Source organism: Saccopteryx bilineata, chromosome 7 (genome assembly GCF_036850765.1).
Source record: "Saccopteryx bilineata isolate mSacBil1 chromosome 7, mSacBil1_pri_phased_curated, whole genome shotgun sequence".
In the NCBI taxonomy this organism is placed as follows: Eukaryota; Metazoa; Chordata; class Mammalia; order Chiroptera; family Emballonuridae; genus Saccopteryx; species Saccopteryx bilineata.
The window spans coordinates 97,650,512-97,673,183 of record NC_089496.1 but is presented as its reverse complement, the minus strand read 5'-3'; the positions used below and the strand labels follow the sequence as shown (position 1 = coordinate 97,673,183).

At 48.2% G+C, this 22,672-nt stretch overlaps 1 protein-coding gene across 3 annotated transcripts in view; it reads right to left on the bottom strand.

Annotated features, from left to right (window-relative positions):
• Positions 1 to 19,319: 19,319 nt before the first annotated feature.
• The window catches only part of RBM20 (RNA binding motif protein 20), a 207,502-nt gene continuing 204,149 nt past the window's right edge, over positions 19,320 to 22,672 (bottom strand). For all 3 annotated transcript variants that reach the window (XM_066238595.1, XM_066238593.1, XM_066238594.1), the window contains one exon: positions 19,320 to 22,218. In XM_066238595.1, coding sequence (XP_066094692.1) covers positions 22,108 to 22,218 — 111 coding nt within the window. In that variant the 3' untranslated portion in view covers positions 19,320 to 22,107. The remainder of the gene's footprint in view (positions 22,219 to 22,672) is intronic.

The window sequence follows — 22,672 nt, the reverse complement described above, 5'->3', positions numbered from 1 at the left end:
AAGTTGTTAGGCGTCACTTTGACTCATCATCTCATATACATGTGCATGAGGGCTGATTAATTTCCCACGGCCTGATTTTGGATTATAAACTCCCTGTAGGCAGGGATCATGGCAGCAATTGTATACTCAGAGCCTAGTACATAGGAAGCTCCCACTCCAACTTGTTGACTGAATGAATACTGGAGGAATCTACTTCAACTCCTTTCTCCCCTGTAACATCTGACAGCTGAAGGCATTCTAACACAGCAGATAATCCTCTTGAGCAGGAGTCTGAAAACTTTTTCTGTAAATAGGTTAGGCTTCGCAGGCTAGAGGCTATTTCACAGGCACTTAAAAAACAAAAGAGAACATTTTTATGAAATTATTATTAATAAAATTCAAAATATAACAATAACAATAGAGTACAGTTTTTTAAGTAATGCAGTTCTAATGAGAAGAATAAAATTCTTTTTTGAGGAATAACATTTTGCTTAATGGGGTTCAAAGTTAGTGCCCTCTACCATTAAAATCTATTGCAAATGATCATCTGTTGATGCTAATCTATAGTGAGATTTTTAGGTACTCCTTCTTTGAAACTGAAAGTAGAATTTTATATCATTCTCACATGTCATAGAATATTATTCTTTTAATGTGTTTTTCCACATGAAAAGGCAGTGTAAAGAGAAGCCGTGGGCTGGCTCTGACTTCAGGCTGTAATTTATTACTCCTGTACTTAAGAATAATGCAGAGGAAGGTATTTACAGTCTCTTGCCCCAGCCCCCCAAATCCTATACTTTATAAACCTCAGGGTTTCCAAGACACTTTCATTCCCTTCCTGGGTGCCCTTTTCTTTAAAAAAAAGGACACGTAGGCTGAGCCTGGCAGCTTCCCAAGAAGGAGGTCCGGGAGCTTCGTTATTGCCCAATGCCCCGGGATCACAGAATGGAGTCAGAGCGGTTACACGCCCTTCCCTTTCCATGGCTGGCGTTAGCTCTTTGCCAACTGCACAAAAACCACAGGGAAGGGCTTGCTGTGCTTCTCCAGCGCCATCCACAGTGGGAAGGCGGGGCTTAGAGCAGTGGGGTTCATGAGAAGCAGTTGTGCTGGCCCAGTCCTGTGCACAGAGGGGACAAATTTAAATGCCTAAAATCTTGTTGCATCTTCAAAAACATGTTATTTGGAAAAGATAACACAACACAGCGCAGAATTTAATGCTGACAAAACGATATAGTCATGCACTAAAAGGTTCTCACTTTTTGCAAATACAGACAGTATCAAGGATGTCAGGGACTTGCGAAAACATCCATCATTCACTGACACATGCATTTACTCAACAAATACTTTTCAAGAGTCTGTTATGTGTCAGGCACTGGATTAGGCCCTGGGCAGACTGCACAAAAGAAGGCTGGCACAGTTTCTGCTCTCATGGAGTTTACAGTACTGTTCAATGACATTTGCTAAAGTCCAGTGTTTCACAGCATATTACGTAAAGCCTTCTTGAATTAAAATGATTGCATGGTGCCTGACCAGGTGGTGGCGCAGTGGATAAAGCGTTGAACTGGGATGTCAAAGACGCAGGTTCAAGACCCTGAGGTCGCCAGCTTGAGTGCAGGCTCATCTGGCTTGAGCAAAATAAAGAAAAAAAAAAAGCTCACCAGCTTAGACCCAAGGTCGCTGGCTCAAGCAAGGGGTTGCTCGGTCTGCTGAAGGCCCGTGGCCAAGGCACATATGAGAAAGCAATCAGTGAACAACTAAAGGTGTTGCAATAAAAAACTGATGATTGATGTTTCTCATCTCTCTCCATTCCTGTCTGTCTGTCCCTTTCTATCCCTCTCTCTGACTCTCTCTCTCTCTCTCTGTCCCTGTAAAAAAAAAAAAAAAAAAAGAAAGAAAAAAGCAATCAATGAACAACTAAGTGCCACAATGAAAAACTGATGATTGATGCTTCTCATCTCTCTGCGTTCCTGTCTGTCTGTCCTATCTATCCCTCTCTCTGACTCTCGCTCTGTCTCTGTAAAAAAAAAAAAAAATGATTACATGGTAAAGTACAATAGTTGGGAAACCCTGGCTGGTTGGCTCAGTGGTAGAGTATCAGCCTGGTGTGTGGATGTCCTGGGCTCGATTCCCAGTCAGGGCACACAGGAGAAGCACCCATCTGCTACTCCACCCCTCTCCCTTGTGCTTCTCTCTTTCTTTCTCTCTCTTCCCCTCTTGCAGCCATGGCTTGATTGGAATGAGTTGTCCCCAGGTGCTAAGGATGGCTCCATGGCCTCCACCTCAGGTGCTAAGAAGAGCTCAGTTGCTGAGCAACAGAACAACATCCCAGATGGGCAGAGCATTGCCCCCTAGTGGGCTTGCCAGGTGGATCCCGGTCTGGGCACATGTGGAAGTCTGTTTCTCTGCCTCCCCCCCTCTCACTGAATAATAAAAAAAAATAGTTGGAGAAAAGAGTGAATTAAGTCAAGTTAATCAGGTTACTTTATTGTAAGACCTCAGAACCTTTAGTATGCAGATTGCATTGAGAATCTCCAAGAAAGGGCTCTAATGCAGCCTTCCCAAGCTTATCTAACTATGACATCCTTTTTGGGAGTTGCATCTCATGGCATGAGGGTCACGTGGTACATAGTTTAGGGAGGAGAGACAGTTCTTAGCACTACTGGGTACAGCTATGGAGACTGTACATTGTACCCTGCTTTATTTTTTTTAAGGATAATATTTATTTATTATTTATTTTGAGAGAGAGAGAGAAGCATCAACTTGTGGTTGCTTCACTTTACTTGTGCATTGATTGCTTCTCATACATGCCCTGACCAGGGATCAGTTCTTGAATATAAGCTGAGCCAGTGACCCCTTGCTCAAGCCAGTTTTCTTGGGCTTCAAGACAGCGCCCCTGTGCTCACACCGGCAGCCACACCAGTCAGGCTGTGCATTGCTTTAGTGGAACTACTCACATAGACCATCATATTCATAGTGCCCTGGAGTTTTATGACTGGTGGACCTGATCTTTGTAACTACAGGGAAACACATGGGTAGCCAAGGGTTCATGGCTGTCACTCTACCTGCCACTTGGCTCCTTCTCATAGAACAGGCCAGACACAGTACTCAACAGCTAGGAAAACTGACCGAGGTGCAGAGGCAGTCTTAAGGAAGGTAGCCAGGAGGTCAAAGCTCAACATTCAAGTGAGTCTCTAGGCACAAAGAAATGAGCATAATGAATTTAATTTAAACACACACACATCCAAGCACAATACAGTGCTTCTGGGGATGCAGGGGGGCAGAAGCAGTTACAAGAAGGGCGTGGGAGTTCTCAGAAGCAGCCCTGGAAACTAGAAGACAATACAGCAATCAATATTCCAAATGAAAATGATTTTCAACCCAAAAATCTCTACCTGGCCAGATTCCCGATCAATTTTGAGAGTAGAATAAAGGTATTTCACAAGTTGTAAAGTCTCAAAAAATATTACTTCCCATGCTACACAGAAATCATTTGAATATAACTGAAAACAAAAGTAAATAAACAAAAAGAGAGGCAGAAATGGGCTTCAGGAAATAGATGCAACACAGGAGACTCAGAGGGCATCTGGGATGACAGGTAGTGACAGTCCAGGGACAACAGCTGTGTGGTCAAGTCAGAGGGCAACCGGTTCCAACTGGAACTGGATGAAGTGGGGAAGTGGGGAAAGAGTCCTGGAGGGAAGCTCCAGGCAAAACAAAAACAAAACAAATAACCAAGAGATACATCTGACTCTGTGGAAAATTCTATTTACAGAACTGGGAAGACCTATCCCTGGGTCAGAGGAAACTAACAACAACAAAAACAATAAAAGAGGTAATTATTAATTATAAAAAAGTATAAGAAAGGCAATGGGATCAGTTTGCTACTGTGCTCGGGAATGATTTATATCTATTTAGCTATAATCACAAAATCACAAATATTGACTTAGAATGAGAGTAAAGGAGGTTGGAAAAGTGGAGTGTAAGCAAGCTAAGACTCTCATCTATCATTTCAGGAAGTCAATGGATAGTGCCTAAAATTTATTCATTAAAAATGAATGCACTGGGTCCTGGCTGGTTGGCTCAGCGGTACAGTGTTGGCACGGCATGTGGAAGTTCTGGGTTTGATTCCTGGTCAAGGCACACAGGAGAAGCGAACATCTGCTTCTCCACCTCTCCCCCTTCCCCTTCTCTCTCTCTTCTCCTCCCACAGCTATGGCTCGAATAGTTCAAGCAGGTTGGTCCCAGACAGTGAAGATGGCTCCACGGCTTCACCTCAGGCACTGAAATGGCTCGGTTGCCGAGCAACAGAGCAGGAGCCCAGATGGGCAGAGTATCACCCTGTGGGAGGGCTTGCCAGGCGGATCCCAGGTGGGGCATATGTGGGAGTCTGTCTCTCTGTCTCCTTGCCTCTCACTTAGTAATAAAAAAAAAAGAGAAAAAAAGAACGAAGGCACTGTATGCACTGAGGCAAGTATCAGAACGAAAGCTGAAACAGCGGGGAGTGGTCACGAGCTGTCTGGAGGTTGTGGCTGGGAGGGGTAAGCAGGAGAGCACAGGAAACTGTCATTTTTGTTATAAACAGCTTAGCACTATTTGACTTTTTATGTGAAGTACATCCAGTACTTTGATTTTTTAAATGAGGATGGTAGGCTGTGATCCAGGCTGTCAGTAGCTAAGTGCCTTATGCCATTCATCAGTTTCCAAATTGTGCAATTAAAAGTTCGTGGATTAATAAAATGACAATTCATTGCATGCTCTGGACTTTTGGGACTCCTGAGGAAGAGTACAAACTGTGACTGTGAAACCTGAGAATAATAAGGGCTTCCTGCCTCACTACTCCAGGTGCTATATCCATGGACCAGAAGTACAGGCATCACCTGGGGCACTTGTTACAAATGAACAGTCGCAGGTACCATTCCAGACCTACTGCATTTTAAAAGATTCCTAGGTGATTCATGTGCACATTAAAGTTTGTACTGGGATGGTGGGAGGTGGCAGGGTAAGTGTGGGTGGGCGTTCTGTTACAGGTGATATGGTGTACAGGCCCGTGCTAAAGTCAATGGTGACAAATCAAGAAGATGATTTTTGGGGACTGTTTTAAGGGTCCCCAGGGTTTAGAGGCCCTAATCCATAGTATACTAATCCCACATTGAAATAAAATGTTTATATTTACATTAAAAATGAGTTGAATGATATAGGAGACTAACTGACATATCACATGTTGTAGGCATTTAAAAATTAAACATTTATCAATTAAAATCAACAAAAAGTACAATGTCCAGAGGGTGTTCAGTCTAGGCGTGAGCCAAGGACAGAGAGCCTGGGCCAGCCCACTGGGCAGAGGAGGCTATTGGTCAGTACCTGTGATGCCCATGACAGCCCACTCAGTCCTGCTGAAGCAAAGAAAACAACTGGAGAGCCTTCTTCAGGGTTGCCGGCATGCACATCCAGGAATTTGTTCCAAATATCTGTATGTTATCTCAACTCTGACTCTCTCTGTTTTTCAGTTCTGCTTGGCTTCCTTTTCAGACAGGTTCTTGCCACATAATGACACAAGGACAGCTGGCTGCCGAAGCTGATGAGCAGCAGCTCTTAAGGATAATTGATAACTTCAAAGAACTTTTGTTTACGGGCATTATAGCTATCAATGATTAACAATAGCAGAAAATAAAACTCGAGAAATTTTTTAAAATGTGTAATGAGTTTGTTTAAAATAGCACTAATAAACTTATCACATGTTAACATAAATAACATGTTTCAATGAGAAAATTATGTTTTCTTTTTCAGAGACAGAGAGAGTCAGAGAGAGGGATAGATAGGGACAGACAGACAGGAACGGAGAGAGATGAGAAGCATCAATCATCTGTTTTTCGTTGCGACACCTTAGTTGTTCACTGATTGCTTTCTCATATGTGCCTTCACCGCGGGCCTTTAGCAGACCGAGTAACCCCTTGCTCAAGCCAGCGACCTTGGGTTCACGCTGGTGAGCTTTGCTCAAACCAGATGAGCCCGTGCTCAAGCTGGCGACCTCGGGGTCTCAAACCTGAGTCCTTCCACATCCCATTCCGACGCTCCATCCACTGTGTCACCACCTGGTCAGGCAAAATTATGTTTTCTTAAAAGAGTATTTACTAGGAAAGTGTCACTGGTTTTGGGGGAGTCTGTTTGTTTGTTTTTGTTTTTGCATTTTTGCAAATCTCTTTAATCTTAGGCTTAAAAGAAGATAAATGGACTTAAATCTCTACTTCTGAACTAAATTTGTTGCAATATGTTTTTTTTTGGTTGAGGTAGATGAAGAAAATCTGGCCTCACAAAGATATGTAAGGAGAAAAGGGAGAAATATTTTTAAAACTTCTTCAGATAATTGTGGTTATGCTTCTTCGATACAACACCAAAGGTCGCCGGTTCGAAACCCTGGACTTGCCTGGTCAAGGCACATATGGGAGTTGATGCTTCCAGCTCCTCCCCCTTCTCTCTCTCTCTCTGTCTTTCTCTCTCTCCTCTCTAAAATGAATAAATTTTTTAAAAAAAGAATTCTTTTGATACAACACCAAAATTCAGAAATGACAGTTTCTTAAAGCATACTTGCAGTGTGAAATCTGAAACCATATCAACAAAATTTTCATCTTCTGTTACATTGAAATTCATTGATCTAACCTGCACTTGAAATAGATCTTTTACCCATGCATGATTTTAAAACATCATGGATTGGTCATTTCAAAAATATTGGTTCACTGAGTTTTGAAAGATCTCTTTCAATATTGACACATTTCATTATACAGCACCCCCAAATCACATTCTCTAATACCACCACCAACCTTGTCAGAAAAACTGGTCAGCACTGGGAAGCTGTTAAGCTCATGGTAGAGTATACAAGTTTTCACAATTCCAATTTTTGCTCCAAAGCTCAGATCTTATCCTCGATAATAAAACCATCCTTTGTTTTTCTTGAGATGGCAGCTCACTTTATTCATTTCTGAGGAAATGTCAGCCAAACCCCGACTCCGAATAACTGCGGTTTGCCAATCAGTCATTCTTTTCAGCCAAAAGAATACTTCATGAAAAAAAGTGGCTACCTTAGCTCATGGCTCAAACAATCACATGAGTGTTTTTCTTGAGACACTTGGGATATTTTTGTGATGCAGAAGTGCTTTATGTACATATAGAAGCTCCCAGAAATAGATACCAAGAAGAGATTAGATGTGGATGGTGGGGGAAACACTGAGAAGGAAAAAGGGTTGGGAGCTAGGGAAAGTAAGGGGATCCCTTAGACCAGTGGTCTCCAACCTTTTTTGGGCCACGGACCGGTTTAATGTCAGAAAATATTTTCACGGACTGGCCTTTAGGGTGGGATGGATAAATGTATCACGTGACCGAGACAAGCGTCAAGAGTGAGTCTTAGGTGGATGTAACTGAGGGAATCTGGTCATTTTTTAAAAAATAAAACATTGTTCAGACTTAAATATAAATAAAACGGAAATAATGTAAGTTATTTATTCTTTCTCTGTGGACCGGTACCAAATGGCTCAAGGACCGGTACCGGTCTGCGGCCCAGGGGTTGGGGACTACTGCTTTAGACCAGTGGTCAGCAAACTGCGGCTCTTTGGCCCCTTGAGTGTGGCTCTCCCACAAAACACCACATGCGGGCACTACCTTGATAAGGAATGTACCTACCTATATAGTTTAAGTTTAAAAAATTTGGCTCTCAAAAGAAATTTCAATCGTTGTACTGTTGATATTTGGCTCTGTTGACTAATGAGTTTGCTGACCACTGGACTACAGCATGATGGTGGCCTAGCCGGGAGGAGGGAGAGAGAGGAAAGAGGATCAGGTACAAAAAATCTTGGACTGCAGCACATAATTCAATAAAGCTTCAGCCAGGCCAGTGAGGAGCCCCCAAGCCAAAGTCACCTGCCATAGGAGTCCCCCATCTCCCGTGAATAAACCTGCATTAGTGCACCCACTGGGTTCCATCACTGGCTGGGAGCAGACCAGGGAAGCATGGCCTTGGCACAAACGTGGTGTGGGATTTTCACGGCCACCACATGCTTTATGGGTACTTTCCATTCCATCACATCACAATATCATAAGGACGTGGGTGCAAAGGTTGAGGTGTAATAATTTTTACTGTTTCATCAAGAGATTTCCTAAGTGAAACCAGTTTTTCCCCCCTTGGAATGTGCAGCAGCGATGAACAAAGACTACAGGTTTAATTTGGTGCCACTGCCTGGATTCATGCCAAAATGCTGATATTTTTACCCACCGTTCCTTTTGCACTATCTGTGCAAATGTCAACACAGTGAAAAAGGCACGTGAGACCTCAATATTATTATCAAGATCCTTTTGACATTATAGATCCCCTTGAAAGTTCTTGGGAACGCCCCAGGGATCTGGAGAGCGCGTTTGGAGATGCACTAACTCAGAGCTAGCAATCCCAGAATTAAAGTATGTGGGGTTTTTGGTTTTTTTGTGTGTTTTGGGGGGAGGGGGATATTGGGGGGGGGTTCTGGAAAAAGTCAGGGGAATGATTTTGATGGTCCTATTTGGATCACAGTCCTCTCCCTGAATCAATCACCATGAAGCAGAGGATGAGGTATTCTGATTGGCTGGGCTTAGACACGTAAGCACCTCTCTGAAAAGGATGGGACAGATCAACCCATCCAAATCACAGAGAACGGGTTCCCATAAGGAGTGGTTCTCTGGCAGGAAGATGAGGAAAGGGTCAAAACAATGCATTGTACAGTTACATAGAGTCAGGGAAGTTGGCAATGAGGTCTGGGCTACAGGGCCAGGCTTGTTGCTGCGGGAGACTGAGGCCAGCCTCGGGCAGGAAAGTGGGTCAAAGCAGAGGAGAAGGTTCCCAGGAAGGAGCCCCTGTCCCCCCAGGGCACCAGGTTCTGCAGCCAGTTTGGCAGCACGTTAATTCAGCCCAGCAGGCAGGCCAGGCAACCAGGTCCCAGGTTTGATCAAATTGTGTGTTTCCAGGGGCGAGTGTTTCATTCCGTGGCTCCCGTCAACAATGGCGGGGCTGTGACTATGTGTGTATCCTCTCTCGGTCAGACTTGACTTAGGGATCAGAACCAAGCAGGCCCTCAGGGGTGAGGAGTGGGGCGAGGTGGAGGAAACTCAGATGTTAGAAGCTGGGGATGGAGAATGACTGTCTCTAGACTACCCGTAAGTCACCGGAAATGATGTCCCACAGGGACTGCAGTTTTAAAATGGCACTCACTCAGATGCTACTCTACCTGTCTAGACTTTTCACGTTTGCAGCTTAACACTTCTACTTGTTTATCCTCAGAATTACTAAGCACTTAACTAATGAAACCTATCAGGATTACAGATGATCAATTCAGCTATTCAAGTCTGGTGAGCAACGCCTCCCTCCCGAAGTCCTGTCTCTCTTGGGTCCTCTCGACGTTCTCTCAGGTTTCCTCCTCACTGTCTGGCTGCGCTTCTCAGGTCCTTTTGTACATCCCGTAAATGATGGCAGTCTTTGGGGGCTCTGCCATAAAACCTCCTTTCTTCTCTGTCCCTGCGCTCTCAATTGCTACCCTGTTTCTTTCTTATAACCTCCTCCACCCCTTAAGCATGCACAAACATTTTCTTTGTGTGTGAGGTCCTGGGCCATACCTTCCTCCAGGGCCCGGGATAACCATTGGTACGCAGCTGGCACCAAGGCCATCATAAACCCACTCATACACGGGAGGACTGAAATCGCGCCATCTGGGCAGCCTGAGGTCCAGACTGGTATGTGTGTGTGCGTGCCTTAAACATCTATCCATTGTCCAGATTTTTTTTTTTCTTTTTTTTTTTTTTTAGTGAGAGGGATAGACAGGAAGAGAGAGAGCTGAAAAGCATCAACTCATCATTGTGGCACCTTAGTTGTTCATTGATTGCTTCTGATACGTGCCTTGCCCTGGGGGCTCTAGCTGAGCCAGGGATCCCTTGCTCAAGCCAGTGACCTTGGGCTCAAGCCAGTGACCTTGGGCTTCAAGCCAGTGTAACCTTTGGGCTCAAGCTAGTGACCATGGGGTCATGTCTATGATCCCATGCTCAAGCCCAGGTAAGCATGCACTCAAGCCGGCAACCTTGAGGTTTCAAATCTGGATACTCAGCATCCCAGGTCGATTCTCTATCTATTGTGCCACTGCCTGGTCAAGCTCAGATGTTTATATAAGTAAAAAAATGTATAAAGACACTCGGAGAGAACCTGATTGCAGCCCCTGAAGTCAGGTTGCATCTAGCAAATGATTTAATAAGAATACATTGTGTCAGGTCTTAATTGGAAGTGTTTTTTTCTTTCCTACCTGTACAAAAAATGAAGATGAAACTGACAATCAACGCCATCATAGCTTAGACAAAAAATATTATTTGGGTCTCTCAAAGTACATTGAAATCAAATTTGTAACATAGCTTCCATTTCTTTGGGTTTCCAACACTCTAATACCCTACAGCTGCCTAGAACCTTTCTTTCCATCTGGAACTTCCTATTCTCCATGAAAACACAATAAAACCTCCCTGACATCTTCCCCAGAATGAGTACCTTTTCATTCTTCCTCTCCCTCCTGCTCACTCTCCCGTGTGCCTCTACTCTCTGGGAGTGTCCCTCAGCCATCTTCAGAGGACATCTGCCTAGTTCCACTGCTCTGGCTTTTCCCAATCCCTGCAGGTTGACCAGTTCTACCCAATAGCAAAGAATAGAAGCAGCACAGGCTTGGCAGCTAGGATTTTATTTAGCAAAGAAGGGGAGATGGAAAGAGGCTCTGAATAATCCTCCAGGAATAATTCTTGGGTCAGGAACAAGAGAACAGACAGATCACAGTGTGGATCAAAACGGAGCAGGGCACACTGCGCTGCAGCTAGGGGCAGGATTGGGGTGCAGCCTGAGGAGGGGCATACTGGGAAGGCTAAGGTTTTAAAACCATCAACTGTGACCTCTGTTCTCCAGCACCCTCATATGCATGCATACATTCACACGCGTGCATGCAGACACACATGCACACACAGGTACAAACGTATGCACAAACGCTCACACTTCAACAACAGGCCAAGGCTTCCTATTCTACCTCACATAGCACCAAGAAGGAGGGGACAGGCAGTCCTGGGCCCAGGGAGGGTGGTTGGACTGGCTGGCTTGAGGCCAGAGTACCACAGGAACAGGAGACCCCACCCCACCCCACCCTGCTCAAAAAAAAACTAATCACCAAAGGCTGGATAACTTGCTGAGAGAGTGGCTTCCCCTGGGAGGGAAAGGCCTCTGAGCTCTGAGGAGGGGCGGAGAAGGAGGAGGGAGGGTAGGCGGGAAAGCGACCTTCTGGGAGAAATCACGCTTCCCTAGGACCTTGGAAAAGAATAAGGGAAAAGCTAGAAGGGTGAGTCTGTGCAGTGGGGGGAGAATGAGGGAGCCCCATTTTAGCCACCTAGCTGATCCCTGGTGTTTGGGTCCTCAGCTTACAAGTTGTTCAGCACCCCCCTGGCGCCCCAGGGACCTGGTAGCTGGAGAAGGACAGCTGGGGGACTTTAGGAGGCTTCTGGTGATGAGGGTGGAATGCAACCTGGCTAACGAAGCCCCGCCTCTCGGAGGTGAATGCTGCTGGGCCAGGGTCAGACCAGCAACCAGGCCTGCAGAGTGTGCCATGCACTTCACAGCGTGCTGGGCAGGGGGAGTGTGACTCAGAAAGGGCAGAGGCCATGCTCAGAAAGAACTCACTGCGGAGGTGAGGACGTTAGTGTAACACAGGCGGAGCCAAATTCAATCTGATCTGCAAATCCCACCCCAGGGCAGAGCCCCAAAGAGTGGCAACACCCTAGAAATGGACCAAGCCTGCTCAGAGCTGAGAGCCTGTGGGAAAAGCCAGGAAGGCCTTATTTAGGAAGTGAAGGACCTTGTGTAGGTGGGAAGGGGGAACCCTGAGATTCCTAAAAAAGCCATTCCCCCCCCTTTTTTTATTGGATTGTTTGTCTTCCTGGTGTTGAGTTTTACAAGTTCTTTATAAATTTTGGTTATTAACCCCTTATCAGATGTATTGTCAAATATGTTCTCCCATTGTGTGGTTTGTCTTTTTATTCTGTTCATATTGTCTTTAGCTGTACAAAAGCTTTTTAGTTTGATATAGCCCCATTTGTTTATCCTGTCTTTTATTTCATTTGCCTGTGGAGACAAATCAGCAAATATATCGCTGCGATAGATGTCGGTGAGCTTACTGCCTATGACTTCACTCATTTGAAGAATCCAAGGAGTAACGAGAACTGAGGAATGGAATTGAGACAGAGAGGGATCAAAGGGACCAGAGGAAAAGAGGACAGAGGGAAAGGGGATGATAGGATGGGATAAACCTGAAGGGAACGGGGGAGGGTACTGTCGGGAGGGAGGCAAGGGAGATGTTGAGAAGAATATGGGGGAGGGGGGATGCATTTGGGGTGACCCTAGAATCTATGTACACACAATTAATTAAATAAAAAAACAATTAATTAATTAAAAAATAAAGAAGAAGCTATTTCCCGGGGACTCTGAGCATTGGCCAATGCAGAGCTATTCTCTCGTGATTCCCGGCCACAGGATATGCCAACGGCTGGGAACAGTTGGTTAATTATTGATCACCTGGGTAGCTTTCTCTCTTCCAGGGCTGTGCAATCCCACTCGCTGGCCCGAGCCTCTGGTGCTTTCTAGGTGCTAGGAGAGAAAGGAGCCTGTAGCCCCTGGGCTTTGGGAGGAGCTGAGTAGGTGTGGACACCAGGCAGGGCAGTTTCCAAGGTGAACCAGGCCATCTACTTATGTTTATACACTGTCATAAACCGTGCTGTGTTCCCAGCTCCCCTAGGAAAGGTCCTTGAGAACTGGGTGGGCCTGGCTGGGTGGGGTCGCAGAGTGAGGACAGGCAGGTTCGGAGGAGGACACCCCTGGGGACAGAGAGGTGAGGCTGGCATAGGAAGCCCAGCTCTGGGGCTATAGAAGAATCTGTTAAAAGGCCGAGCTTTGGGCAACACAAGCAGGGCTGTGTCACCAACTGGCAGAGCCTCCTCCCAGTCATGGGTGGATGGGAACCCAGGGGAGAGGGCCAAGGGTAGGGCTGGAAGGCAGGTGCTCCCTGGCACTTCTCCAAGGACACACCTGCTCCTCCAGCCAGCTTCACAGAGATGGTAACACTTACCTAAAATCTGAAAAAAAAAGTCCTAGTTTCCAAATAGAAAGAAAGGAGAAGGACATTCCAGGCAGTGGGAAGACCACGTGCAAGACCAGGAGCTGAGAAAGGGCCTGTTTGGGAACCCATGAGGCACTGAGCATGGCCAGAGCACGGGAGGGCCGTGGGCTGAGAAGGTGGTGGTGATGGGGCAGGCACTGAGTAGGCATGGCTGATGCCAGGCTAAGGCATACATAGGGGTAGGACCACAGAGACCAGGATGGCGCCTACGGCCAGGCTGGCCTGCCCCACCGACACTCCTTTGTTTGCCCCTGAGTGGGACTTGTCCTCTGCAAGTAGTGGACAGCAGGGGCAGGGGCAGTGGGGAGGGTGGCAGCAGGCTTGTGTCTCCCAGCAGGCCTGGGACAGGCAGTACTGGAGCTGTGAGAAGTGCAGGGACAGAGTGACCACCACCCCCCTGTGACCGACAAGTCCCTGCTCATGTGTCACGTTGCTCTAACCTCAGACAAAGAAAACGCATACATCAAATGTGTGGATGGGAAGGACTGAGGATGTGAGGGAAAGACTGAGGTTGTGGGGGGAGGACTGAGGCTGTAAGGGGAAGACTGAGGCTGTGGGGGGAAGACTGAGGCTGTGGGGGGAAGACTAAGGTGGTGTGGGGAGGACTGAGGTGGTTGGGGGAGGACTGAGGCTGTGGGGGGAGGACTGAGGTGGTTGGGGGAGACTGAGGCTGTGGGAGGAGGACTGAGGCAGTGAGGGGAGGACTGAGGCAGTGAGGGGAGGACTGAGGCTGTGGGGAGAGGATTGAGGCTGTGGGAGGAGGACTGAGGCTGCGGGGGGAGGACTGAGGCAGTGAGGGGAGGACTGAGGCTGCGGGGGGAGGACTGAGGGTGCGGGAGGAGGACTGAGGCTGTGGGGGAGGACTGAGGTGGTGGGGGGAGGACTGAGGCTGTGGGAGGAGGAGTGAGGTGGTGGGGGGCAGACACTTGCCCAAGCCTGAGTGAGTTTACTATGGATTTCACACAGCGACTCTAGGGTCCTCGTTCCCACTACAGGGACCTGCCTTGGAACCAGAAATTTCTCTTCCTCTGGGCCTCACAGACAGTGAGGGTGAGAGATCTCATAAGTAAATGGGGGCCAGTCCTTATCAGACAGGTTCTAGGTAGTTCCCAGGCTTGTCCTGAAGGAGGCAGAGCATCCCAGTCAGGCTGGATTCCTTCCTGGCTACAGTTGGCCTGGGGGAAACCCAAAGAATGAATGTCCACAAGGTTTTTCCCAGACCAGACAGATAGGGGACCCACCCAGAGCACCTGCTGTCGGATGGTGTGTGGGGCAGTCAGATGACAGCATTGGCAACGGCCTCCCCTTGCCTATGAACATGGCCCACAGAAGCTCAGCAAAGGAACGGAGAAATTTTAAATAGTTTGAGAAATTCCAAACTCACAAAGTTCCAAACCTACAAACTCAAGCCAGCACAGTGGCTTGGGTGGGCTAGGCAGGCATGAGCAAAGGTCAGGCCATTAGACACCTGGGGTTGTCACCCTGATACCAGGAACTACTTCACACAGACCAGGAACCATCCTAACGTTTCCTCCAGAGGGGCTTCTGCTGGGTTCTTCTCCAACATTGGTCTGCCAGTTACCTAAGGATCCTCTCCCAGCCTCTCAGGGCCTCTGCCCACACCACAGGGGAATAGAACAATCTCCCCAGAGAAACTGGAAGGCTTTTCCTATTCTAACAAGGAGAGCTCAGTAACAACACGCTTCCTCTTTTTGCTTTGGCTCCCAGGAGGCTCCTGGGCACATCTCATGCTTATTCTGCACTACCCCACCTCCCCTTGCAGCTCACATACTTGCCACTTGTTGGTCAAATAAGTTTGTAAATATGATGTATATGTTTGCTCGCTTTGGGTGTAGGAGACAGGCTGTAAGCTGGCAAAGTCATTATAGCCTAAGGCTTAGTTTTAAGACTAATCTTTTCCCTCCCTTCTAATACTAAGGTATTTTTAAAACTAAGCTTTCTCCCAAACCCTTGACTGTTGCATGATGTGGGGTGGAGCACTCTTATGAGGAATCCCATTTATGCCTCAGATAAGTGGCTTTGTATCAGAGACTTCCTTATTTGTATATTGGCTTAAAGCAGGGGTCCCCAAACTTTTTACACAGGGGGCCAGTTCACTGTCCCTCAGACCGTTGGAGGGCCGGACTATAAAAAAAACTATGAACAAATCCCTATGCACACTGCACATATCTTATTTTAAAGTAAAAAAACAAAACTGGAACAAATACAATATTTAAAATAAAGAACAAGTAAATTTAAATCAACAAACTGACCAGTATTTCAATGGGAACTATGGGCCTGCTTTTGGCTAATAAGATGGTCAATGTCCGGTTCCATATTTGTCACTGCTAGCCGTAACAAGTGATATGACGCGCTTCCTGAGCCATGACACCTGCGTCCCGCGTCACTGGAAGTAGTACTGTACGTGAGCGATGCCGCCACATACAGGACTCCAGGAGCACAGGATGTGGATGACCACTAATGAAAGAGGTGCCCCTTCTGGTAGTGCGGTGGGGGCCGGATAAATGGCCTCAGGGGGCCGCATGCGGCCTGCGGGCCATAGTTTGGGGACCCCTGGCTTAAAGGCTTTAATTTTCTACACTATACAATGAAGCAGGCCAGGGGCTCTCTCTCTCTCAGTTCCTGCTATCAGCATTCCAGACGTCTCCCTGATCCCTTGCCTTTTCTTGTGGCTTGCCTGTCTTAGTGAGACACCGATTAACAGAATGGCCCACCATTCTCCGACTCCGCCATTTCTTTACTGTTTGCTCTAATTCAATGAGAACCTGCATGTGAATGGCCACAATGGTGACCCCTGGCCATACACCACCTTTAAACTTTCCTTGATCCTCACTCAGAATTTTTCTGTTGGCTTAATCTGGTTACACAAGACTTGTGTTGTATACCATCTCAACTCCTTGTTGGAAAGAGGCGACAGGTAAATAAAGAATGAAATTTCACAGAAGGAGAGGTTAAAATGCAAAGTCTGGCTGGCATTCTTGAGCCATGGGAAGTCCCCTTTTGATGACGCCCTTAGACCCCAAATTACTAGGCACCAGAGGACAGTGTGCTTCCCTTCCTCTCGGAAGCGGGAGGAGTGCAGCAGCCCCCACCCCAGGCCCGCCTCCCTCTCTCACCTCCTATCCAGCTCTCTGGGCAAACTTCCTCAGTGAGGAGAAGGGAGAAACCGCTTCTTGGTGCTTTGGTCTTTCTGCCTGTTTCCTGGCAACGTGGTGGGTGGGGGAACCTTCTTTAGTTATCTCCTAAGGAGGGGAGGGGTTTCAGGAATTTAGCAATCAGATGTCAATCATACGCACCTGAGTACAGTTAACTTAGGCTCTCTAGTCTCCCGAGAACTGCTGTTCTGGGAGGACAAACAGTCTGGAGGCTTCCGGGAGATGCAGGAATGGAGAAGACCCCACCCCTGAGACAAGCAGTGGAGAACAGTGGATAAAAGCATAGTTTGAGTCACACAAATCTGGGTTTGAATCCTTACTCTGCTGCTTACTGGCTGTTTGACTCTGGGCAAGCCACTTAGGGTCTCCCATCTAGGAAATGAGAGAATAACAATACCAGGCTCTCGGCATTGTGAAGAGGCCAAGACACATGTCCCTACAGAGTGCACACTGAGTGTGGCATGTAGACGAGTTCAGTAATGCTCAGGGCTGGTATCGGTGTGAGTGCTGGTTCATGGAGGGTGAAAGAGGAAATGTGAGGGCTCCAGGGGTCCTTGCTGGCAGTGACATGGCCCTGGGGGATGCCCCCACTCCCTGCGACTCCAGTCTCCCCAGGGGGCTGCTGACTGCTTCCAGCTCTCTGTCCTGAGCTGCATGGCTATCGGCTGATCTCAAGAAGTCTTCTTAATAAACACAAAGCTTTCAGCCACTAACAAGGATAAAGAGACCTTTGGAAAACTGACTTTTGCCCAAGCACAGTAAGTGTGAAGCCAACTAAAAAAAATTCTGACACGTTCCCCAAACCCAGTCTGGTGACCACCCCCTAACACCACCAGCTCCACTGCCAGACTAGTCTCCTCCTCTCTGTCTTCCTTCTTCAACCCTTTTTCATGCTGGAGTTTCCTACCTTGAATAGTCTCCATTCACATCTCTCCCGTCCTTCCCCCAGTAAAAGAAATAACCCTTCTATTCCAGGAGCTGCTGGGGAAATCCCCCCACCCCCATCTAGAGCAGTGTTTTTCAAAGTGTGAGCGGGGGACTTCACCTGCGTTGAATCACCCACGAGGCTTGCTAAAATGTCAATACCTTCCCCGTGACCTAGTAGGACAGAAAGTGCATGGAGGGATCCAGGAAGCTCTTTCTAGCAAGCTCCCCAGGTGACTCATACACAAAGCACAAAAATCAACGATTTTGTCCTGAGTCCTCGCTGAGTGCCAAAGTCCAGCTAAGGCTGGACCTGAAAAACTCATGACATAACCCAACTGAAAGAACCTAAATTTTCTGTGTGTCTCCGGTAGGAGGACCCAGGAGGTCTGGATTCTAGTTTTGACCTTATACTAATAAGCTGTGTCACCTTAAGCAAGTTACTTTCCCTCTCTGGGCCTCAGTTTTCTTACCTGCAAATGGAAGGGCCAGGACTTGGGGGTCCCTGGGGCCATTCTACTCTAACATGCTTGGAACTCTACTTGGGACAGGCTTTTTTTTTTTTTTTTTTTAATAGGCCCACCACGGTGGAAAAGAAGAACGGGGAGCTGTTGGGAGTGAGTCCCATCACCGCCTACATAGACAGCAGATAGTTGCCACTGATGTTCAGAGGGCCACAGATATCTCAGGCCAGACAGGGGCCGCTCAATACCCAAGTGGCCTGGCCTCTTAGTACCATGAAGAGCCACCACCAGTGTCAAGACCAAGGCAGTCTGGCCAGAGGCAGGCTGGTGCTGATCCCTGGGGAGAGATGTGAGCACAGAGAGTGGGTCTGAATGTCAGGGCCCTAGCCCAGTTGATGGGCTCAGAACCAGGTTCCGGGGCCCACAGGAGCATTGGAGAGTGAATGGAGACACCAGGCATGGGGGGCTGCAACCTGGGGGGCTCCCCAGCAGAGTATCTCCATCGCACAGCTCTAGGGGGCGCCACCGTACAGAATACAGTGTGCACAGTGCTCCTTAGAGTTGTGCCACATGGAGCGACCTGCTAGGACTAGGCACCAGGGGCAGCCCAGCCATGCTGGCTCCAGGATTTAGGGAAGCAGGATGAGCTCTAAGCCCATGCACTACTTTGGCCAGCTGGGGAGCAGCCAGCAGTTGCAGGGAAGGGCTCTCCACCCCTCCTGGTTGGGAACTGGAGGCCTGAGCTTAATCTCAGCAAGGTACAACAGGCTGGGGGTGAGGTGGGGCAGCAGCAACAGGCTCAACAGGAACTCGCCTCAGATCTACAGTCTGCTCCCACTAATTACAGGGCCCCGCTCACTCTGCCCTCTGGGGCCAGACTACCCAGCCCCTTCCCCCTGGACTCAGGGGCGCTGCCAAGAGGAGGGATGGGTCTAGCGAGGGCTCCAGGATATTCAGAGGACTGGCCACCAGGGCTCGGGAGACTGGCGTTGGGTTGAGGAAGAACTTTGAGAACCACTGAAGTTTGGAGGATTGCTGTCCAGAGCACAGTCTCCAAAAGCAAACTGGATTTCATGCTGTGCACAGAGCTGTGTTTCCATCAGTGATGGACGTAACCCCGAGAGCACCTGGGAGGGATGACTGCCGTTACTCCCCTTCACGCCCAAGGAAGCGGGACTGAGCCAGTCACAGGGCTAACAAATGCCTGGCGAGGCCCCCGCCACCGCAGGGGATGGAACTGGCAGGAGTGACCCGACTCCGATGCAGTACACGGGGTTCAGCCCTCAGAAGACCGGGGAGCAGCAGGTAGCTTGAAGAGGGGCTCATAAGAGGCAGACATGTTTCCATCTGCTCCTCCACAAGGGACAGCTGCCTCGCTCTCCTGGACTTAGCCCTTTCCCGAGGTTCACCCCTGAGAATATCTGAGTCCCCGTGGTCCAGGGGAGGCTGTCGTGTCCTCTCTTTTCAACCCTTTAGAAACTATCTAGTCTCAGAGACCAAATCCAACCTCGGTGCTCCTTGAGTTTCCCTCGGCTCCAGGCCAAGGGAGCCCGCACGGCAGAGAGCTACACACTCACAAGCTTTCAAAATCTCTTTATTAAAAATCTTTTTTCTTCCCTTTTGTAAAAACAAGCACTTGCGGTCAGTTATACAGATCAGGAAACATGGTGACAATTCATAGGACACTCAGCGAGTTCTAATTCTTGACAAGTTCAAACTTATATTAACTAGCGTCTTTCTTTTACTTGTAAGCTCAAATGCAAACTCTGGTCCGGTTCAAGTGTATAATCTACCAGATCACAGCCCCGGACCGTCCAAGAAAGGGAAACCCTGACACTCACACCAACGTTAAACTTAGCAAGTTCTTTGGGATACACCTTACTTCAGGTATTTACAATAAAAAGAAAATTACATAGGCCTTGGGGTGTATTAACCCTGGGTACAGATGGATCTGTCGCTCAAGGCGGCTGCTGCTTTTGAACGATCTTTTCGGGGAGACACTTTGAAATGGCTGACAAACACTGAAGAAAAGCTTTAAAAAATAAATGAATATTTTCCTGGTTGCCTTTCATACTGCAGTGTGTATGACACACGTAAGAATAAAAAGAGCAAATTATAGAGTGGGTGAAGGACCATGCCAATGGAATTGTATAAAAATAAAAAATAAATATATATATATATATATATATATATATGTACACATAAGTATAGATTCTTAGAGGATTTCTGTTTTTAACTGAAGGTTCCGACTGAACGCAGAGCATGGCTCTCCCCTCTCCAGCTTTCCAATATGGAGAAGGTCGGCCTGTCAGCAAGGGAGCCATTACATTACTCAGGATGAGGCCGGTTGAACAGGCATCCAGGTTTCCATGGAAACGCCGCTGGGGTGGGGATGAGCTGGTGGGGTCAGTTTTCTATTTGCTGGGAGAAGAGACTGCCAGCCTCTTTGAAAATGCGGCTCCAGCCTCTGATGGAGGCGGTAGGCTTTTATCCAGCAAGGTTTGGCCAGGCCGCTGGAGAGCTGGCTGTAGACTTCCCTCCGGTGGGAAGACAGACACACAGGGCCAAAGGTTTTCCCAGAAATGGAAGAGGCTGGTTTCCAGAATGCCAGGTTACAAATATAATAATAAAGAACAAAACAAAACCCTACGGAGGCAGCCAGGAGACTGGAGCTGGGCTGAGCCACCATCTTCAAACCTCATGGAGACACCAACCTCTGTGAGGCCCCCCAGGTGGCCTGGTACCAAGTTCAGGTTTCCTGCCTCCCCAACCCTCTTCTCCCCAGACCGGTTCACCTGTCCAGACCGATCTGTTTCCTCTGGAGTCTCTCCTTGTCAGGAGCCATGTGCCCCCAGGTTCACACACGATCGTTTTGTGTTCTACGTTTCTTCCCTCTCTGTGCCTCGGTTTCCTCACTGATAAAGGTCAGTGTCCAACTCAGACTATCTTTCTACCCTCTGCCATTAGTGTGGAGGACAGGATATGCAGTATACTCTTATCTACCATAAAAATAAAAATGCAAAAAACCCCAAAAACCCAACCCCAAAACCAATCTCTTCCTAGTTTACCTGCCAGAGGTCAGGAACAGAAACAACAGGGACTATTTTCCAGAGGATGAGCCAGGGCGGCCGCCTCCAGGGCCAGGATCTCAGCTGGGGGAATAGCACCAGGCTCCCCACTGAGCGCTCCAGGTCTTCTCCAGGGCAGCAGCCCAGCGTCATTTCCCTACACACCCCTGTCCCAAAGCCTTCCAAAAGAACATCGGACAAGAGACCTGCAGCTCCTCCGGGGCCTGAAGGCACCGCCCTCCGGTATCAGCCGGTCCAATGGGAGGAAGCGGCTCTGATCTTCACAACATCTGACATCAAAGCCTGCTGCTGGGGTCAACTCTGAGACGCCCTTGACCTTTGGCCCAATTGGAAAGGGCTTACCTACAAACACTGGCTATTCTCAAATGTTCCTGCAGCTTAAGGACAGATGCCATTTCCTTGTTTTGGTGTCACCCGTGGCAGGGAGGCCAACATTCCACCTGAGCCCTTACCAACTGAGGCTGTAGCTGGAGGGAGGGGGTGCTTCCGTTTTCATTGTTAACCGAAGCGTATCTAGACCAAACTCATTGTTCAGAATAGAACAAACCCCGGCACCTCCTGAAACCAAGTGGTGGGAAACGAGTTTCTGGGAAAATGATTAGAACTTCCAAAATGAAGGGCTCATTTCCTCCTTTAAGGCATGAATCTGGTAGACATCTAGACTAATGGAGAGGGTAAACGAGTTACTGCTAAAATCAGGTGTTTTCCAAAAAGGTAGTCCAGCTGGAGGATATCCTGTTTTCTGCCAACTGACTGTCGAAGGTGCCCCTCTCTGGGGCTGCAGGACCCCACTCAGATCCGCCTCCCCCTCACTGGATGCCCAGCAGAGAAATGGTTCCAGTTCACTGAAGTAGTTCTGGACCCAGAAGTTTTCCTGAAATCTTTTCCCTGGATGATTCATCCTGGCCTGACCTGTGCTATCCCATCAAAAATTTGAATGCTGTGAAAATCCCTGAGAAGCTGGATTTTATGAAAAAGAAATGAACCTCGGTACAGAAAGGGGGAGGGGAGGGAGAGGGAAGAAGAGAGAGGAGCAAATTAAAAGGTCGTCTGAAGGAAACAAGAGTCACAGGGAGAGAGTGGGCGACCCTCGGCGGGGTAACAGCGCCGGGAAACACTTCAAGGGCGATTTCATGAGTCTCTGAGAACAAACCCAGGCCACGTGGCCTGCCTGGTTTTCTTTCCTCTCTGGTTTCGGTTCCAGTTCCGTCCTGGAGGTCAGGAAGGCCCCACCTTGGCGGGCCCTCCCTCCCAGCTCCCGACAGTGCCCAGGGTGTCAGAGCTTTTTCTTTTCAAAGTGGGGCACGATTCCGCTGTCCTCGGGCCTCGGGCTGCCTGCCCCCTCCGTCTCCTTCAGGCCCTCCTCGGCCAGCTGGGACAAGTACTTCTGTGGCGGGAAGAGAGGGACAGAGGAGGAAGGAAGAGGGGTCAGTGGTGACCTAGCAGAACAGGGGAGGAGGAGTGGAAGATGTGTGCCCGGCCTCCCGCCATCACCGTGCCTACTGCTGAGACCCCCTCGCCAGCCTCCGCAGAACCTTTGGGGCTGCAGGATCCGTGTGAGCAATGCACTTTCTCCCCGTGTGTTAGGTTACAAGGAACATGTGTCTCCTGTGGCAAAGCTAGAAAGTGCAGCTCCCAACAACAGCAAACATTTTCACAGCCCTTATCCTGTGCAAACCCTGTTCTCACCGCTTTTCTTATTGAAACCCACTTAATCCTCACTACAACTCCTCTGGTTTTCCAGGAGGGACCAGTATCCAGGCAGCACGTCCACGAGTAAAGGGGGCGGGAGCAGAGGAAGCTGGAAGCGCAGAAGGAGAGCAAGGCTGTCCTACAGGGAT